This window comes from Thalia democratica, chromosome 4 (assembly GCF_965202585.1).
Source record: "Thalia democratica chromosome 4, ktThaDemo2.hap1.1, whole genome shotgun sequence".
NCBI lineage: Eukaryota > Metazoa > Chordata > Thaliacea > Salpida > Salpidae > Thalia > Thalia democratica.
Window position 1 is genome coordinate 26,820,610 of NC_139168.1, and position 19,148 is coordinate 26,839,757.

The 19,148-nt window shown below is 28.0% G+C and overlaps 1 protein-coding gene across 1 annotated transcript; it reads right to left on the bottom strand.

The window, feature by feature from the left end:
* Positions 1 to 1,078: 1,078 nt before the first annotated feature.
* LOC145833182 (uncharacterized) lies at positions 1,079 to 14,775 on the bottom strand. The gene is made up of 10 exons (XM_082940381.1): positions 14,341 to 14,775; positions 13,089 to 13,260; positions 12,775 to 12,905; positions 12,141 to 12,378; positions 11,138 to 11,366; positions 5,368 to 5,575; positions 4,149 to 4,333; positions 3,599 to 3,725; positions 3,136 to 3,232; positions 1,079 to 1,206 (listed from the first exon to the last, which is right to left on the bottom strand). The coding sequence occupies exons 1-10, from the start codon at positions 14,773 to 14,775 to the stop codon at positions 1,079 to 1,081; spliced, it is 1,950 nt and encodes a 649-aa protein (XP_082796507.1).
* Between the last annotated feature and the right edge of the window lie 4,373 nt (positions 14,776 to 19,148).

Below are 19,148 nucleotides of genomic sequence, written 5' to 3' on the forward strand. Positions count from 1 at the left end.
CAAACTGTTTTAGTAACACTAACCTGACGACATTTTTTCTTAATGTTTTAAAGCGTAGAACTAGTATAAATTATAGTTTTATTTGTTAATATAAAATTTAAATTAAAGCTACTGATAAAGACATCTAAATGTTGTGATTTTTAAATAATTTTAAACTACTAAACTTGAGAGTAGACATTGAGGTCGTTCTAGTGCACGAGTCGGCAGCTTTTTCTATGAGGAGGGCCAATTTTCTTGGGAAAAAATTGCTCGTGGGCCGCATATATATAAATAAACTTCTAGTAATCAGTAGAAAAGCATTGTTTTAGATCAAAAATGTGATAAATTAAACTATAGTAAAGCACTAGTAAAGAGTAGATATTGAACTATGAGCCTAACTGTAGGTTTTTATTACAAAATCTTTATTTTGTTTTACAAATGTATATTTTTGGCCAAAAAGGAGCTCGCGGGCCGCAGATTTTGACTTTGCCGCAACTGGCCCACAGCTCGCAGTTTGTTGACACCTGTTTTAGTGACACTAACTGTAGTAAAAAAATTTATTGGGTTCTAGAAATTGTACACTATAAGTTTCATCTGATATTAATAGCGTTTACTTTAATGCTGTCAAGTTATAAAAAACACAGTGAAGCAAGTGAAAGAATACATGAAAATTGAAAATTAAATTTTTAGATACTAAAATAATATAAGTATTACAAAGTCGGCTTAAAATATTAAAATGATAACGATAATGATAAACATTATTGAAAACTTTAAGATAAACTAAAAGCAAAAAATAGTTTTTTCATACAAGTACCACTAAATACAAATCCTTTTAAGTATACTTGTTTGAACATAACTTTACAATTTTTTTATAAAAAATATAAAACGTGCTACCAATATATGATGCTTTTAGAGTAGAACACGTTTTTCTTGTCTAAGATTATGCTTTTTACATTTCCTCAGAAGTACTTAAACTGAGGAAACAAATCTATTTTGAAAAAAAAAGTTTCTTGTGAACACAACAAAATCCCAAAATCACGAGCTTAATTAAATGCCTTGACCAGAAAATGTACGCGAACCTCCAAATAATTTGTCAAATTCAACAATACATTTCGCTGCTGGCACTCAACGAAGACGTCGATGTAGCGCCCTTCAGCGGAAACGCCTCACACGCTTTGCTGCTCGCGTCTTTCTCTGAAATCATTTCCGCGTCGCGGCTCAGCTTGTCTGTGAGTTGTAAAAAATAATAATATCAATTGTGATAGTGATTAATGTTTGAACTGCAAAAACTAAAGTGTTGTTGATGCATAATAATGTGCGTATTTAAATTTATAAAAAAGGGCAAGAAACGTTTTGAAAAGTTGTTCTTTTTTATAGTTTTTTAAAACACTTTCATATGTTTGTTGCAAAATGTGTTTTATCTTTTTTTTAAACACTTTAATGGATTCACTGCAGTATAGAAGTCAAACTTTCACCTATTTTTATGTTCAATAGATAACAGCGTGTTTTGAAATTTTTAATCACGCATAAAAGAGTTTTTAAATAAGCTTTTTGAGTTTATTTGTAACAGCAAAATTGTTTCAAACTAAAACCGAGTAAACTATAAACTTGGAAAACATAAGCAGTCAAATGGTTGTTGGTTCTGCCGGTTTTTCTATAGAAATCGTATAATGTAGCTAATATTTGCATTATTTTGATTAAAATCGAAGTATTTATGTTCGTCAAAAATATTTAGTAAACTTTGACGATCTAACGTTTAAAAATTGCGAAGAAAAAAGTTTTTCTTCGCTTACATTATTAAAAATTGTAAACAAAGTAATATTACAAATAAATTAGTAGCGTTTTTTTTGCTAAGTTTTACTTGAATTACTACTTTCATAGTTTTCAAAACTATCAAAGTGTTGTCTGGTTTGTAAAGTTATAAATAAGATGAGAAACTTCAAAATATAAACACCATATTTGTAAATATAAACACCATATTTGTAGAAAAACAAATTTAAGTTGTATTTAAGAAATTAGTAGTGTTTTTTTTTTTTTTTGTTAATTTTTATTTGTCAGACTACTTTTATACCTTTAAACTAATACAGTGTTGTTTAGCTTTTAAAGTTATAAAAAAACTAATAAGTTTTAAAATAAAAACACCATTTTGTATAAAAACAAATTTGAGTTGTCTTTTTAAATTAATTCATTCTTCATACGTATTAGACACGCAGACAACATATTATAACTACACAAGTTTTTCTTTTCTAACATTATGATTGACTTTGAAAAGTTGTAAAGAAAATTCATAAGTAATAAATGTATACAAAAAACATAAGAGACATAGATACAACTTCTCATGTATGTTGCAATCTTTTTTAATTTTAAGATGCATTATCAATAAAAAAGTACACCATATATAACTAAACTACAAAACTATTAGTCATAAATAAGTTTGAACTAGGAGTTCTAACCCCTTTAAGACAATTTGTTAAAGAGAGCAAAAAGTGCAAAGGTACAAATATAAAAACAAACGAGATTTGATAACACATGGATAAACTGATAAGTTCTTCACACTTTGGTTTGTTTCGATCATTTTATATCAATTTTTATGACAGTTTTGTTGAGTTTAAATTATTTTGAACTGTTTTCTCAATACCTTGAACAGAAATTGAATTGTTAAAGAGAGCTTAATAAAACACAATTCATAACTTCATTTGTAACTTTAAAAATAGCTACACCATATGCTTCAGCTGATTCATCTTTTGCAAAATCATGCTTCTTATAAACGAGCATAAAAAATATACTTTTGAAAAAGAGGTTTGAAAGACATTGTAAACTTATCATTTTTTTATACCTGTGAATTAAATCGGGCTTTGTTAGATAAGTTGAAAAAAAGTAATACTTCTCTATTTTTCATAGAAGAAAATAGCTCGTGGTTTATCTTATAAGACGTTTGTGTTTTTAAATGTAGGTGCTGATAAATATATTTTGATTTTTGTTTTGTTGTCAAACGATCAATTCAGTTATAACTATCACTTTTATTTCAGTCACTACCTTTGTGAATAAAAATGTGTTTTAAACAAAAAGCAATGCTTTTATATGATGTATATGTCACTCAAATTATTTCTATAACATAAGCAATTTACAACACTAACAAAACTGAAACAAACAAACCAGAGTCGGAGTCGCTACTCAGACGGGCATTAGCATATTTGGTGTTAAAATTGAACAAGTAAGTCCACACAAACTTCATCAGGAACAGCTCTCCTACCTGTGTTAGTATGGTTTGTATGTTCAACTAACTTAATAATTTTTAGTCGTTGTATGCTTTTTCCAAAATCATAATAACTAGTCCTATGAATTTATTCTTTATAATTTTATTTTACAAATTAAGTTTCGGTCAGAGAAATCGTCAGTGCTTAAATAAAAAATCCAAAAAGAAATGTAACAGTCATAGAAAATAGCATTTGAAAACTTTAAGGCTATAATTATGTTCTATTTTTTTTAAATGTTCCATTACTCACTAGTAAGTTCATTATATCTCCTCTAGTTATTGAGATCTCTTTATTTATTTTCAAAAAATCAAAACATATGATATCTACATTAAAAAATAAAAAGTTTTACTTTCAAAACTGACCTGCATGAACATGTAAACGATAGGGACGATGAAGTACACGCCAATCAGCAAGGGACTGAAGGAAAGCTTCAATATGGAGGCGCTGATCTGTGCGTTCTGACACCCAGTCTCTATCATGATGGTTCGGCTGTTAGTTTGAAAGAAGTTTATTTGACTAAAAAACATTGCTGCAGAGTTTTAAGTTTCTTTTGATTGTGAACGAACAAATGTGTTCTAAACATAATGAGGCGCCTAATAAAGGCACGATTTTGAGTTGAAAAAACAAATTGATACAAGTCAATAAAAATATCTACTTTTAGTACTTATAGTAGAAATATTCAAAAATATAGGACTTGTGCATATATAAACATAAACTTTGCTTAGCGCGAATTTTTAAATTTTCTAAACCATTTCGGATTAAAATAACTTTCACTGGTAAACAAAACAGAACTAATAAATAAATGAATACTATTTACTAAAGACCATACGTTTTTTAGCAAGTCTGACGTTTCATGCACATTAATGGTTAGATTCAAACAACCATATTGAAATTTATTTTCAAAAAACAAACCACGAAGTAGGTTCCACGCCAAGCACGTAGGAAACGGTGAACCCGACCAGGTAGCCGACAAGTGGGAGGATGGCGCACGCTCCCACCAGGTCCACGGGGAAGTACCTGACCATCAAACCGCCGAACAAGTACATGGCCATCCCCATGACAACGAAGGACAAAGACGTGACAAATACCATGCCGATCTTAAGTTTTTGTTGTAGAACTTTAAACATAGCTGTGATAAGTAAAAACAGACTAGGTTTCATTTAAAAAACTTTGATAACAGTTTTCGTGTTACTTTTTGTAAAGCAAACAATTCAGTAGTTTTCTAAAAAGATACAAGATACAACGCTTTATAAAAATAAACTTGATTTTAATTTCCAAAGTAAGAAATATTTAAAATACTACAATTTAATATTTTCATGGTACCAGACTAAAACAAAAACCTGGCAATAAGTAGCAAATATTCAGATCGCCAACTGTAGGCAATGGGAACGGGTCACTTTTGCACGGAGACAATTTTGCACAAAGGAAACTTTTCCACGAAGAGTCATTTTTGCACGAGAATAAAACAAGTATATAAAATAAAAAGAAAACAAAAATTGTAAAGTTTAAACAAGAAAAAAATATAAAATATTATTTATTAGAAAACAAAAAAAATACCGACCCAGGGTAAGGGTTAGTAGTAACAGTGATAGTAAAAATATAAAATAATAATAAAAAATTAAAAAAAAAAAAAAAACTAAAATACAACTAAAAAAAATAACCGACCGAGAGTAAGAGTTAGGGATAACACTGATAGAAAAAAAAATATACCTAATAAAAATTACTAATCATAAAAAAAAATAAAAATAAAAATAAATAAATAAAAACAAAAATAAAAATAAATAAATTTACTGACCAAGGGTAAGGGTTAGGAATAATAGTGATAGCAAAAAAAAATCATAATTTTAAGTTAATAAATAAAGAAAAAAGTTTCAATCTGTGCAAAAGTGACGCTCGTGAAAAAGAGTCGCCGTGCAAAAGTGACCCTGCGTGCAAAAGTAAGGCCGTGCATAACAGTCGCTGTGCAAAAGTGTCCCCTCGTGCAAAAGTGACACCCACCTGTAGAAAATAGTTATGTTTTTGTTTTTAACTTTGTATCACTTTAAAAGAACACTTTAAACTTTCTACTTAGCAATCAAAAAATTGCTAAAAAACAACCAAAATTTTCAAAACAAAAACACCAAACAACAACCTTTTGAAAAACGTTGACTTTTCGTTTGTGGTAGTTGCTGATGTAGGACCCCGCCAACACGGGGACGATGGTGATTGCTATGGAGATCATGATCCTGCCGTACGGGATGGTGAGGTCGTTGCGGGTGGTGAGCAGCAGGGACCAGCAGTAGATGTTGAGGGGCATCAGGCCGAGGCTGACCATGGTCGAACAGCAGGTCAGCAGGATGCTGGAAATATTTCAAAAAAATTTTGTAATTTTACTTAATATAATAATACTTTTTCAAGAGTTATATTTTTAAAAAAGCGCTATTTTAACAAGTAAAAGCTTAGTATGTTATTTTACAGTTGTAACTTTTTAACGAAACGCAACGGAATGCCAGTTAATATTTAACACTAAAATATACATGGCATCTCAGAAGTTTTGTTTTTATTAACAATACTATACATCTTATAATTAAACAGTTTTTAGTTTATCGTGAAAATACTAGTTTTTTTACAAGGGATCTCTCATATACATTTATAGTAATTATTAGATAAACTTAAAAAATAAATTACATGAAATCAGACAAATATTAAACGCATATAACAACTCAAAACAGCTACTTTTATTATTAAAAAGTATACTATTTAGTATTCTGTCAAAGAAAATTGCGGCGAAACTCAACAGGCCCTTAGATGACAGATCTTTCCTCCTAAACTATCCTCAGACAAAACGCTTAATAGAATAAAAGGTGCATTTAAAATCAAATATTTTCTCATTTAGAAAGTAGTAGCATGTTTACTTTTTTAAGCGTAATTTTAAAGAGGAATAACGTTTTATGTGATATTGAACCAGTCAGTTGTAATTTCCAGCGTTTTGCTTTACTTTTTAAACAAATACTTGACAATTATTACAAAGCAGTTTCATAATCAACATCCTTATAAAAGCAGATAGTAAATCAAGTGTGTAAATCAGGGGTCGGCTAACTGCGGTTTGTAAGTCAATTGTTGCCCGCTGAGCAGAGGTTTGTGGTGTGCGACGTATTGATTAGCTTGTAAGCAAATTGTGCAACAAACAGGAAACATGTATTAACAAAACAGGCACGCTATAGACAAAAAGTAGTTATATAACCTTATTTTTCAAGTATTAATCAACAAAAGTACATAGCTTTTTATAGTCTTTTTATTGATCAAATAAAGGTTCATTACAATATATTAAGATATATTGAGATCTCTCTATTTGTTTTCTTAAAACCAAAACATATAACAATATATTAAGTTTAACTATACAAGCTTTTTAACCTTTGTTTTTCAAATCAACAAATAAAGCACAAATCAGTTTGATTATTGTTGATAAATATATATATTTGAAATCAACTTGAAAATCAGATAACATGTTTTAATATCATCATAAACTAATGTCTTTGCTTTTATCTTTAAGCGGTTTTGTTGAAAGAAGTTAGTCATAAAGTTAAGTAGTAGATGTTGTAGTAATACCTAGTGTAGTAAATTTGAAGAGTGTTTTATTAATCATCATTGTTAGAATAATGAATCAAACATTCCCAAAGCTTAAAAAAAACACATAAAACGATGGTATTGGTGAAAGAATAAAATTTCAATTACTTTACATAACAAATTGTTTTTTTGAAATTGACATGCATATAAAATAATTAGATAAAAACCTATATATAAAACGTATATTTCTACAACAGAAAGTTTTATTCCTGTCGGCTAAATAAAACTTTTAAATTTCTCATTTAAGAAAATATTGCTACCGTGAATTAAAAAAAACCTTACTTATGGTAGAAATATTTTTTAAAAGTTTAAGTTAATGAAACTAAATTTAACTTCAGATATCTATTTATTTTTCTATGTTCTTAATCTTTAAAACTGCGCTTGTATAACTGTCTATTACAGGGTTTCCCAAACTTTTTTGCAAATGGCCCCCTTCAACAAGATTACTCATAAACTACGATAAAAAACACCGAAGACCTTTTTTTTTTGCTCTTCATCTGCAACTCAAGAATATCTAGTGTAAGTTTCTAAACTAAAATAAACATGGGACCTGTTTGTTTTTTTTTTTTTTTTTTTTGCTCCTCTTCTGTAACTCGAGAATGTCTAGTGTAAGTTTCATGTTATGGCCTCATGGCCCCCCTGCGGCTCCTTTACTGCTCATGGGCCCCCCTCTTCCCCCTTTGCTGCTCTTGGCCCCCTGAGTATCTGTCATGGCCCCCTAGGGGGCCACTTGGCCCACTTTGGGAAACCCTGGTCTATTATAACATGTTTTTTAATGTAAAAATAAATAAAAAATATTCACAATTTTGAAATAACTATATCAAAAGCTTGTTTGTCACACTACTTTTTACCAGTTTAACATGAAATTTTGTTAAATTTAATGATAAATATGTCATTTTGAGTTAAAAGTTTATTATAAGCAAATAAACAGTATGATGTAAACATGCACTAAAGTTGTTGTTTTTTGGTAAAAAAATATTTACTGTCACGAAGTTCAAATATACAAAACTTTTTATAATAACGGATGTACTAACTTTTACGGATGGAATTATTTAACAACATTTAGGAAAAGTTACTTATGTCTTTAAAATGGTATAAAAGTTAAATAAAATCAAAAGTCATGGTATACAAAGTTAAGTATCGGTTGTTTTTAAACAAACTAAAAATATTATTATGTTTGTTCACTTTTTGTATTTTTGTTTTGTACCTGTAAGTCTTGCAAATATTAAACTTTAATATCTATTAGATACGAAACAATGCAAGTTAAATTCAAATAGTTACTAACAAATCTAATTGACTAAAGTTTGAATCAAAAACTAGCAATCTGGTTGCTAAATAAATTTTTAAAACTTTTGACTTGTAATTTATTTGTTGCTATTGTTTTTTAGCCTCTCTATGATCCAAAACCTTGTTATTTTTTAAAAAGTCAGTTTTTCGAATATATAAACTCACTAAAGTAGTAAACTTTGTTTTATTAGAATTAAATTTTACAACATTTTTCGTTGTGCTTTTGTATTTTATTTTAACAAAAAGAATAATTTTAACCAAGTACGTAGTCAACAAAGTTAAAAAAAACGTTATAGAGGTTTTATAAGCAGTTATGTTTCATTTTAATTCAATAAAATCTAAATATATATTTTTACTTATCAAATATTTTAAAAATCAAAAAACAATGTTGCGAATTTATACCTTAGGATGAATTGAATTCTTTTAAAAGAAGAATGAAAACTAAACAACTATCAAAATTAAAACAGATGAAACTTTAAAGATTTTTTTTTATTCTTTATATACGCAAACAAAAATTAGCAAGTGTATTTGCACTCAAAAAACAAGCATCAATCTTGAATAAAACTTTTTTGTCCATGATCGCAAAACAAATATTTACCTAGTCGAAATTTAAAGCTCACAAAAGTTTAACAATGACATCAAAAATGACAGTAAAACTTATCTGAACTTATTTAAACTAACGGCAAGTTAATGCGGTGCTTCCATTTTTGTTTGCTTTTCGAAATAACAGACTCTGGAAAAGCAAGCTACTGATAGTTCAATTTTGCTGCATAAACTTATTTTAGCAGAAATTAAAAAAAAATTGAAACTTCAGCGTTTCAGATTGAAAACAGTACAGTATACTACCGCTTAAGTACGCACTTTTTTTGGTACGCATCACGCCTTAAGTACGCACTTATCCAGAAAGACAAAGTAAAGGATGTTATACTAGAACTTATAAGAAATTCCAGTTTTTTTGCCTAAATTTTCAATCATCAAGTTTTTCCAGATTATTTTATGTTTCCAGGTAGAATGGCCAACCTGCTGAGTTAGCCTGAGACTTTAACAACTTTTAAACTAGGGTGAGTAATCCTGAGTAGTCTAAAGTAACCTGAGATTGTGACAGTCCTGTTATTAAATGTTAATAAACTAAATACGTATGTAGTGGTTGCAGAAAAGTAAAAAGAATAATGATATTTGAGCTGTAATGCTATAAAATAAATAAATATAGATGACAAAGTTAAAAAAAACCTACAAATACAAAATAGTTAAGTCATAAATTAATTTAAATGTACATACATCGATGTTTTGAAAATGTTTGGTAAACACAATGTAGTTTGGTACTTTTCCTCTAAGAAAACAAAATGTAGCTTAATATTTTTTTTTAAATCATTGACTGACATTGACTTTCTATATTAAATGTATGTATTAATTATGTAGAAACTTTTTATAGAAAAAATAAATTATTTTAAAATTTATAAAAAAAATTTACAAATTAGAGTTATGTATTAAATGTTATTTAAAATAAAAAGACTTGTTTGTTTGGCTTAATTATTTGGTGGCTAGTTGTAAGAAAGAAAACAAACAACTAAATTTCATAATATACTATGTCGTCAAAAAGTACGCACTACCCGTGCTAAGTACGCACTTTTTGGTCGGGTTCAATTTGCGTATTTAAGCGGTAGTGTACTGTACTTGTAAACATATTTTATTTAAATTTTATGATATTTCGTTCTGACTACAGTAGACTACCGCTTAAGTACGCAAATTGAACCCGATCAAAAAGTGCGTACTTAGCACGGGTAGTGCGTACTTTTTGACGACATAGTATAATATGAAATTTAGTTGTTTGTTTTCTTTCTTACAACTATCTACCAAATAGTTTAGCTAAATAAACAAGTTTTTTTCTTTTAAATATAATTTAATACATAATTCTAATCTGCACAATTTTTTAATAGATTTTAAAATGATTTATTCTTTCTATAAAAAGTTTCTACATAATTAATACATACATTTATTATAGAAAGACAATGTCAGTCAATGATATAAAAAAGAATATCAAGCCATATTTTCCATATTTTGTTTTGTTAAAGGGAAAGACCAAACTACATTGTGTTTACCAACATTTTCAAAACATCAATGTGTGTACATTTAAGTTTAATTATGATTGAACTATGTTGTATTTGTAGGTTTTTTTTAACTTTGTAATCTAGATTTATTTATTTTATAGCATTACGGCTCAGATATCATTATTCTTTTCATTTTATGCAACCACTACATAAGCGTTTAGTTTATTAACATTCAATAACAGGACTGTCACAATCTCAGGCTACTTAGACTACTCAGGACTACTCACCCTAGTTTAAAAGTTGTGAAAGTCTCCGGCTAACTCAGCAGGTTGGCCATTCTACCTGGAAACATATAATAATCTGGAAAAACTTAAGTGCGTACTTAAGGCGGGGTGCGTACTTAAACGGTGTAGTATACTGTAGTTCACTTTTATAAACGATGTATTTTATTTTCTAAGTAAACTATAATTTTATTTAACATTTGCTCCTTTTACAATAAACATATCAAAAAAATCTCTATTAGTTTCGTAGTTAGTTACGGATACTAAATAGTTTTCAAGCGCTGATTTTCATTTAAAACTCAGCTTTATAAGATTTGTTTTTAAGTCTAAAGTTTACCAATCAAATATATACTTTTTACTTTATAAAACTTTATAATTAATAAACTATGTTAAGTTTATATTATTTGTTTTCATTTGAAAAAAAATTGTTACAAAAATAATTACAAATGTTTATTTTAACATCCTCTTGACCCATGTAAAAAATTTCTTTTTCTTTTTTACACTTGATCCTATGTAATATATAAACTATTTTTAATGATAAATTTTACAAAAAAAAACAAAACACAAGAATTGTAGAAAATTTACTAAGCATTTATCTTTAATAAACAAATTTTTTTAAAGAAATTCTCAAATAAATTCACATAAATCTCATAAATAAATATCCACTCAAAAATCTCACCTCAAGTTCATGTCTCCGTCGAGCATGTAGGCCAACAAATTGGATATGTTTCCTCCGGGGGAACACCCTATCAGGAGAAGGGTCAGCGCGGCGTAGTTCTCCAACCCGAATATCTTGGTGAGCATGAACGCGGCGCACGGCATGAAAGCGAACTGGCAGAAGAAGGCGATGCTGACCGCCCTCGGCTGCTGCACCAGCGACGCCACCTTCGAGTGTTCTACCGTCAGACCTGGCAGTTGTGAATGTTGGTAATTAGAATTTGAGCTTTTGTTTGTACTTTTGTTAGTGTTACCGTTTTATACTTTAGTTTTTCAAGCTCTAGTTTTCGCAAGAAATTGTTATTGCTTTTTTTAAAGCTTTCAAGTTTGGCATGTTTGTTTTTTTTTTTTTGTAGTTGAAAATAATTTTGACCTCGAGATAATTTTTACTTCTAATGGTAGTATAATTGTAGTTAGCATTTTCATTGCAAAACAACTGTTTGATATTAAATGCGTGTAATAAAATACATAAATTCTACTTAAATATAACAAAAGAATTCGTTCATTTTCTAAACATATAAGCTTTTTTATAACTTAGGTACCACTTAGTAACTTATATAACAATTTATTACTTTAAATACCAAGAACTGTTTTAAAAGTAGCTTTCCGAAAAAAATTTAAAAGCAAGACACTTAAACATACTAATTAAAATTTTCAGAAACCATGAAACTGTTGTATAAAATTATATCAACTAAAAAAAATCACATTCATTGTGTTTGATTGCGTGAAAAAAAAATAAAGCTTGATTAAAAGCAATTTATTTATAAACATACTCATCGTATAAAAAAAATTCTAGCAGTTTTCTTAGGCCCGCTTTCTGCTGAAATCGGAAATGCGTGTTGTGCTCAAAGAACTGATAAAGTACATGACACATGCAGTACTGCTAAGCGAAAGGTACAAAAAATTCAAAACAAACAACCCATGGTAAACATAATTTATAGGGTAAAACAATCATGACAACCAACCCATAGTGAACATGATAGCGATTAACATAATGTACATGAGGTAGCTCAACGCCAGGTTGATCTTCCTGTTCGTCTCGTCTCGCAGCTTCATCATGATCCCGCACGTGGATTCGAAGAAGAGGGAGCTGCAGAGAGTCATGTTGCCCATGATCGCGTTCTTCATCCGATCCTCATCGGCGTTCGGGTCGGAGTACACCCGCAAGCTCTCTCGCTTCAGCCAAGAAGGTAGTGATTTTCCCTTGAAATATTTGAATGTTAGTATGTAACTTTATAGAATACGGTAAAAAATCAACGCTAAAAAGTTTTATCAAAGGGCTTGGTGTATATAAAGACTTTTCTGTCATCGACATATAATTTATTTAAACCGGTTTTTTTCTCAAAAATTTTAGTTTTTTTTTTCGTGTACATGATTTGCTGCAAACTGAAAAAAAATGTGAGAAAACTTCGCTAAACGGCTTTCCTATAAAAAGTTTTTTGAGCCTTTAAAATTTTTAAGTATAAAAGTTTAATCGTATGTTTAGTTTTTCGAACTAGATTTTTCATTAAACACATTCCTAAACGAGTGTGAAAAAATGTGTTTAAAGTTTCAAGTATTTACGTGTTTTAAAACACTTTTATAAGAAACACAACAAACTTGCAACGCATCTCTGAACACCTGAGGAAAGTTTGAGAGGAAAAATTCGTCATCTTTCACCAGCTCTTCCTCGATCTCCTGCCTCGATTTACCGCTGGTGTACAAGTCAATGTACTTTTCATCCATTTCTCCTATATAATAAAATATGTACATAAGCTATACGATAAAAAAAAAAAATAATTTAAAAGTTTGTAAACAAATAAAAATAATTAAAAAGGTTTTAAGTTGGATAGATCGATTACTATAATCTGATGAAGTTGTGTTAAATAAGTTTGTACAAAAAAAAAATCCAAGTGAAAGTTTTAAAGTTTTACCGTTGAGTATTTTCTCTCTGACTCTATCAGGTAATTGGCCAATCATGAACTCCCTGTTGCTTGTGAGGTTCTTTCTCAGCCAATCAGCTGTGATCTTGCCGGTTGCCACCAGCTGAGCAGTGTCTTGGGGCAGAAAACCCGCTTCGATGGCATTTCTCAGCACTTCCATTTGCTAAAGAAAAAATTGGGGGTTTTTTGTTATCTCAGTTCGTAGCAAGTAAACTAAGACAGTAGTTTGTATTTAGTTTTGTGCCAAAAACAGATAAAGTTATTTAGAAGCAATGTTTTTATTACAATTTTGAAAGTATTTAGTTATTTTAGATGCTAATTTATTATACTTTTTACAGCGTTGCGGGCTACTATATTACATATACATTATTATATTTATATTTATACTATAAACTTCTTTATACAGACAAACTAATCTATTCATAGTTTAAACATGCTTAAATTAAATTATGATAAAAACTATTATATGAAACTAGAACATTTTGCAATTAAAAAAACAGAACCTATGTTATATAAATCTTGGATCTCTAGATAAGTTATACTTAGGTAAACTAAGCTATAAAAACAGGTTAAATAACTTTATACTTGTTGTAAGGCTAAAACTACCAATATGAAAACTATAAGTTCAGATAGCAACTATAGATCTCAACTTATTGGTGAAGAGAATAATTTGAGATCTTTAATGGCCAATTTTAGAGGTATAAATTTTACAATATAAAAACTTCTTAAAATTAAAAATATCTTATAGTTTTATGTTTGGTATAAATATATATATATATATTTAGACAAAGAAAAAGCACTATTCTTACAAAAGAATTTAAATTCTTTGTATGAAATTTTTTGTTTTATTTGAGAAGTTTTTATAAAAATGTTAGTAACTGCAAGGCAATAATTTCATCCTAGTAATAAGTTTTTCTTTTCAAGTTTTTAACATAAACTAAAAAGTTTTTATAATTATTTTCCTTAGTGTTTTCGTATTTGTTTAAAGCATACTTTACTTACGGTAATTGTTTTTAATACGAAAAGTTTACTTTATTAATAGAAATATAAAAACTAGTTATAATTATGTTGTAATTTAATGTAGTTTTTAATTCTAAGTATTTATCAGCTGTACGAAAACTTTAGATGTTAAGTAACTTTTAAGATTTTTTTATTTAGGCTTTTAGAATCATTTCACAATTATTCTACTTTATATGTTACCACAAAAACAAATCAAGATTACAATTACAGTGTTGCCACAAACTTTTCTCCTTTCTTCGGCGCTCATCGTCGAAACTTCCACTGGAACTTTCGAATTCTCATTCCTTTTCGCTTCGTTTCCTTCGTCTTTCGCGAGAACTTTCCCTTCAGTCGAGTTTTCAACCGGTTCAAAGTAGACGACCCGCCTGTAACTTCCGGTGACGTTGAGGCAGGGCGGCAATGGGGGCAGACCGTTGTCCCTCAGCGCTTCCACGATCAACTTCAACTTTTCCTTTTTCGTCCCTGACGACGCCTGGATGCTCATGGCTTCGGAGAAGGGTATTTCCCCGCTAACGACGTAGGCGGACATCAAGGAGTACACGTTCAGCTTGCGCTCCTCCGAATCGCATTCCAGCAGCATGCCCTCATCTTGAGAAGGCGCTTCGTCGGAAGAGCGGGCAGTTGCCATGACGGCCAGCAAGATCAGTTTCAGCTTCATTTAAGTTGAACGTTGGTCTGAATGCAATTTTAAATTCAGCTGTGATAAAATGAATGCATGCAGTTTATTGCCAAATATTTTTTTTTTGCACACAGCTTGTATTTAAAGTACTCTACGCCCACATAAAAGCTTACAACTGTGGAAGTATGATACAAATACAACAGCTTTAAAAAAAAATTAAAAGTTTTGTACTTTCTTGCAAACTGAAAATGTTTTTCTTTTTGCACACAGCTTCAACCAAAAATGCTTTACACCCACGTAAAAGCTTACAACTGTGGCAGTATGGTGCTAGTAAACAGCTTTTACAAAAAGAAAAGTTTTGTAGTTTCTTGCAAACAGCAAATGTTTTTTTTCTTGTGATATGCTTATCTTATATACAAAAAAAAATTGTAAAAAACTTGAAAACACCTGTGCTTTCGTCTGAAGCATCTGAAAATAAGACTAAAAACTAAAGTTGCGCAAGCAATCATGTATAAAAAAGTACTATTTTAATATCTTGAAAACATGTGCTTGAATGCGTTGGTAATATGTAAAAAAGTTCTTTTTAAAACGCTCAATTAAAGAATCTAAAAAATAATTATGCTTAAAAGATTAATCTTGATTTTAATTTTTTTTACAAAGAAAAATAGAAATTTGAAAAAATATAAAAATCCTAATTAATATAATATGGTCCTGCTTTAAAATCCGGGTTTTTGAAACTGTATAACACTTATTCATAGTTTGTTTTAACGCCTAAAACTAGTTTTAAAAGCTTAATTAACTTAATTTAAATATGTTCTGCTTGTAAATTATTTTTTTTTAATCATAATTTAACTTTAACTTTTGTTTGTATTACTCTGAAATTTTATGTCAAATTTACAAAGTACATACTAAACAAACAACAAATACCTAAATAATAAAAGGTTATTTGTTTGATTTAAATCTTGTTAAAAGTCGTAATTAAGTAAAGGTCAAAAAATTTTGAAATTTTTCCAATTTCACCTAATAATGTACATAAATAAAAAATACTATACTGTATTTGACTATTATTTAAACATTAAAGAAACTACAACTTTTAAAATTATAACAAAACAACGTTTTGTTTTTGAATTTATATAGTTGTTCATTGGACATTAAGGTAAAAAAAAACAATAAACCCTTTAATGGCTTGTTAAGTTAAAAAAAACTTTTATTTCTTTTTCATACGCATTAAAAAATGGTAATAACAAATAAAGTTAAAAGAAAAAGATTACGATGATTTCTAACAAACTATTACAACGCTTTGTTATTTTTATCTTGTGTAACTAAACTTATTAAATAAAAAGTATTAATTTTTTTAAATCGTTTATATAAAACAAAATACGTTTAATTATATAGATTTAAATAAAAATAAACATTATAAGTATACATAGTATTAGTTTTAGATTACTTAAAGTTAATCTTGAACACTTCAGTTTAGTTTTTTAATTTATCTTAAGTTCATTAAGGTCTATTAATTATCAAAACGCGAGTTAGTGTGATGATGTTTAAATTAATTTATTTCGTGATCTTAATACAACTTGTTAAATTACAATTGATTATAAAAACTTGTACATAATTAGTTAGTTTTAGAAAAAATTACACATAGTTTATTTTATCTTAAATTATTTTTATTTAGTTTGAAATATATTCATTTTACAAACTATAAACGTCAATATATATAATTATGACAAGTGTTCGATATTCAAATTATACCAACGTCCAAAAGCTAACATGTTAATAAAATTTCTGTGAATGAACCTTTAAATATGGTCATATATTAAACATACTAAAAAAAAATTTCATGAATAAAAGTATTTCAACTGAAATAAATTTCATTAACTTAAACTGTGTCAAAAACACACACCTTTCTTAGTATAACAACCAACAGAAAAATTCGTGAGAACAAATCTGAACTATTTTGTTTTATGATGTGAGTTTAAATCGCTAAACCATGAAGAGATGGGCACAGTCGTTCAGTCGAATAAACATCAAATATTTACCCACATTGTTTGCTTGTATTGTTTTATAACGTATTATCTAAATCAGCGATATTTAAATCTTCAAAAATGTGTGCAGAGCAAATTGTTGAAAATAAATTTGATATACAATAACGTTTTAAAATAGTATGTAATTTTATTATCATATGAAGTATTTGTTTTATGTTACGAGGATATTAGTATATGTTCAAGTAAACTGTGAACTTGTGTTACACTAAGCTTTTTCAAGTACTAACATCTTTGAAAAATTAGTTTTGAATAAGTTTTGTTTTAATCAAAATAATTATATTAAGTATAAATTACAAAACTATATTAAAATATCGTAAAACTAGCAATTAATTTGTTAAAGTTTTTTAACTTTTTATAAATTTAGGCTCGCATATTTTTATTAAATGTTTTAAACCTGTAATTTTGTTCTACGAATATTCACGAAAAAAGTCGATTAACAGTTTTTTAAACATTTACAATATAGTTTTTTTTGACTTTGATAACACTTATAGAAACAATTGAATTTATTAAAAAGCTTAAAGTAAGTTATATGGTTTTGTTATAAATGAATTTGATGGATGTCTAGTTTTTTTTTTGTTTTGAAAGTATTAAAAAGTTATAGAGTTAAAAACGAAACTTAATATTTTTGCCGTATTAAATGAAATTTAAAAAACTGATGTAAGGGTTATTTGTCGTCAATTTTATAAAATTTATATTTTTAACAGTATGACGTGTTTTGGTTATTGTTTTAGTTTCAATTGTTTTAATATGAACAACAAAACCAATTTAACTTGGTGTTAAAAATGTTTTACAAGTTTTTTTTTCTCTAAAGGACTAATTAAAAGTTGAAACTTTAAATTCTTTTTCATACTTATCACGTTTAATTGTTTAATAAAAATATGTTTTAACTACGTAAACTTTTTTATTAAGTAAGTTTTATTAAATATACAACTTTTTTTGTTTATTTTAAAGTCTTATAAAGTTGTAAACCCCAAAGAACGAAATAATTTTCGTAGATATGATAGTTTAATAAATAATTACTATTACAGTAGCACTGTAGGCAAGCTAAAAAACTAAGCCTGAAAAGTGCTGTAACAATTGATAGAATATTTTTTTTTATTGTAATTAAAATAGCGAGCATCGTAACTTAAACAAACGTTAATATACTTTAACAAAAACATTGTTTGAGTCATTAACTCTACGTTAAACAGACTAAAGTTTCAAAGGCTAGTTTTAAAGTTTGTTAAAGATTAATTAAAATTTAATTAACAGCACTTTAATAATGGTTTTGAATAAAATTATTTAATTTAAATAGAAGCAAGTTAATTTTTTGCAACTACAATTTTTTTTAATAGATTTTTAATTTTGTACCACTTTTAAGTAAAAGTAATTAAGTTATAAATATAAGTCTTTTGATATTTAAACACAACGCGCATTTAAAATAGTTTCACAGTATTACTTTTATAAAATAAGAAAAAAGTAAGTTCTACCCTTTGTTTAAACAGTTTATGATAGTATAGTGAACAAATAGATTTCAAAAAAAAATTAAGTATTTTAAGCTGCTTAAATTAACAACAAATTATTTATCACAAATATTTGATTAAAAGTCAGAACTATGTTTTTATTTTAAAAAGTTTCGTTTAACCTTTAGAAAGCTTGAAAACATATTTGAACTAAAAATCTGTGATAGATTTCACTATAATGAAATATTAAACGTAGAATAACTACCAAGTAGATTTTTATAATTGTAATAAAATGTCAGTTCTCTTAAAGAATTTTCTTTTTTTTTTGTACTTTACTCTGCTTTAAATAAAAAAAAGCTTATACTAAGACATAAACATTTATAAATACACAAATCATCTTTACCGCTATAAAACTCAACAAGTGGTTAGTACAATCGTTTTTACTAATTTATCACCTTTAACAAATACACAAAAGTAAAGACAATTTTTAAATATTGCTAACTAATTCTACCTAATTTAACTACAAAAAATGTTGATACCTAAATATTTTTATTTTTATGAACTCGCTGTAATAAACCATGTAGAGATGGCACAGGCTTGCAGTCAATAAACGTCAGATGTTTACTATCATTGTTTGCTTGTATTGTATTATGACGTAATATCTAAACAAAATCATCAATAAATTTACTTAAACTGCACAAAACCGATAGTGCATGCACCAAAAAAAAAGTTTTTGCAATTGTAAATTCAAAATAGGATATTGTGCTATATTGTAGAAATGTAAAGTTTTAAGCAGCATGCGAAAAACATTTTCCTTTTAATTTTTATAACTTTTATAAGGTAGTTTTGCATAAGCTGTTTTATTTTAAATTAATTTTACTAGTGTAAGTACAAAAATATATAAAAACATTGTAAAACTTGCAAC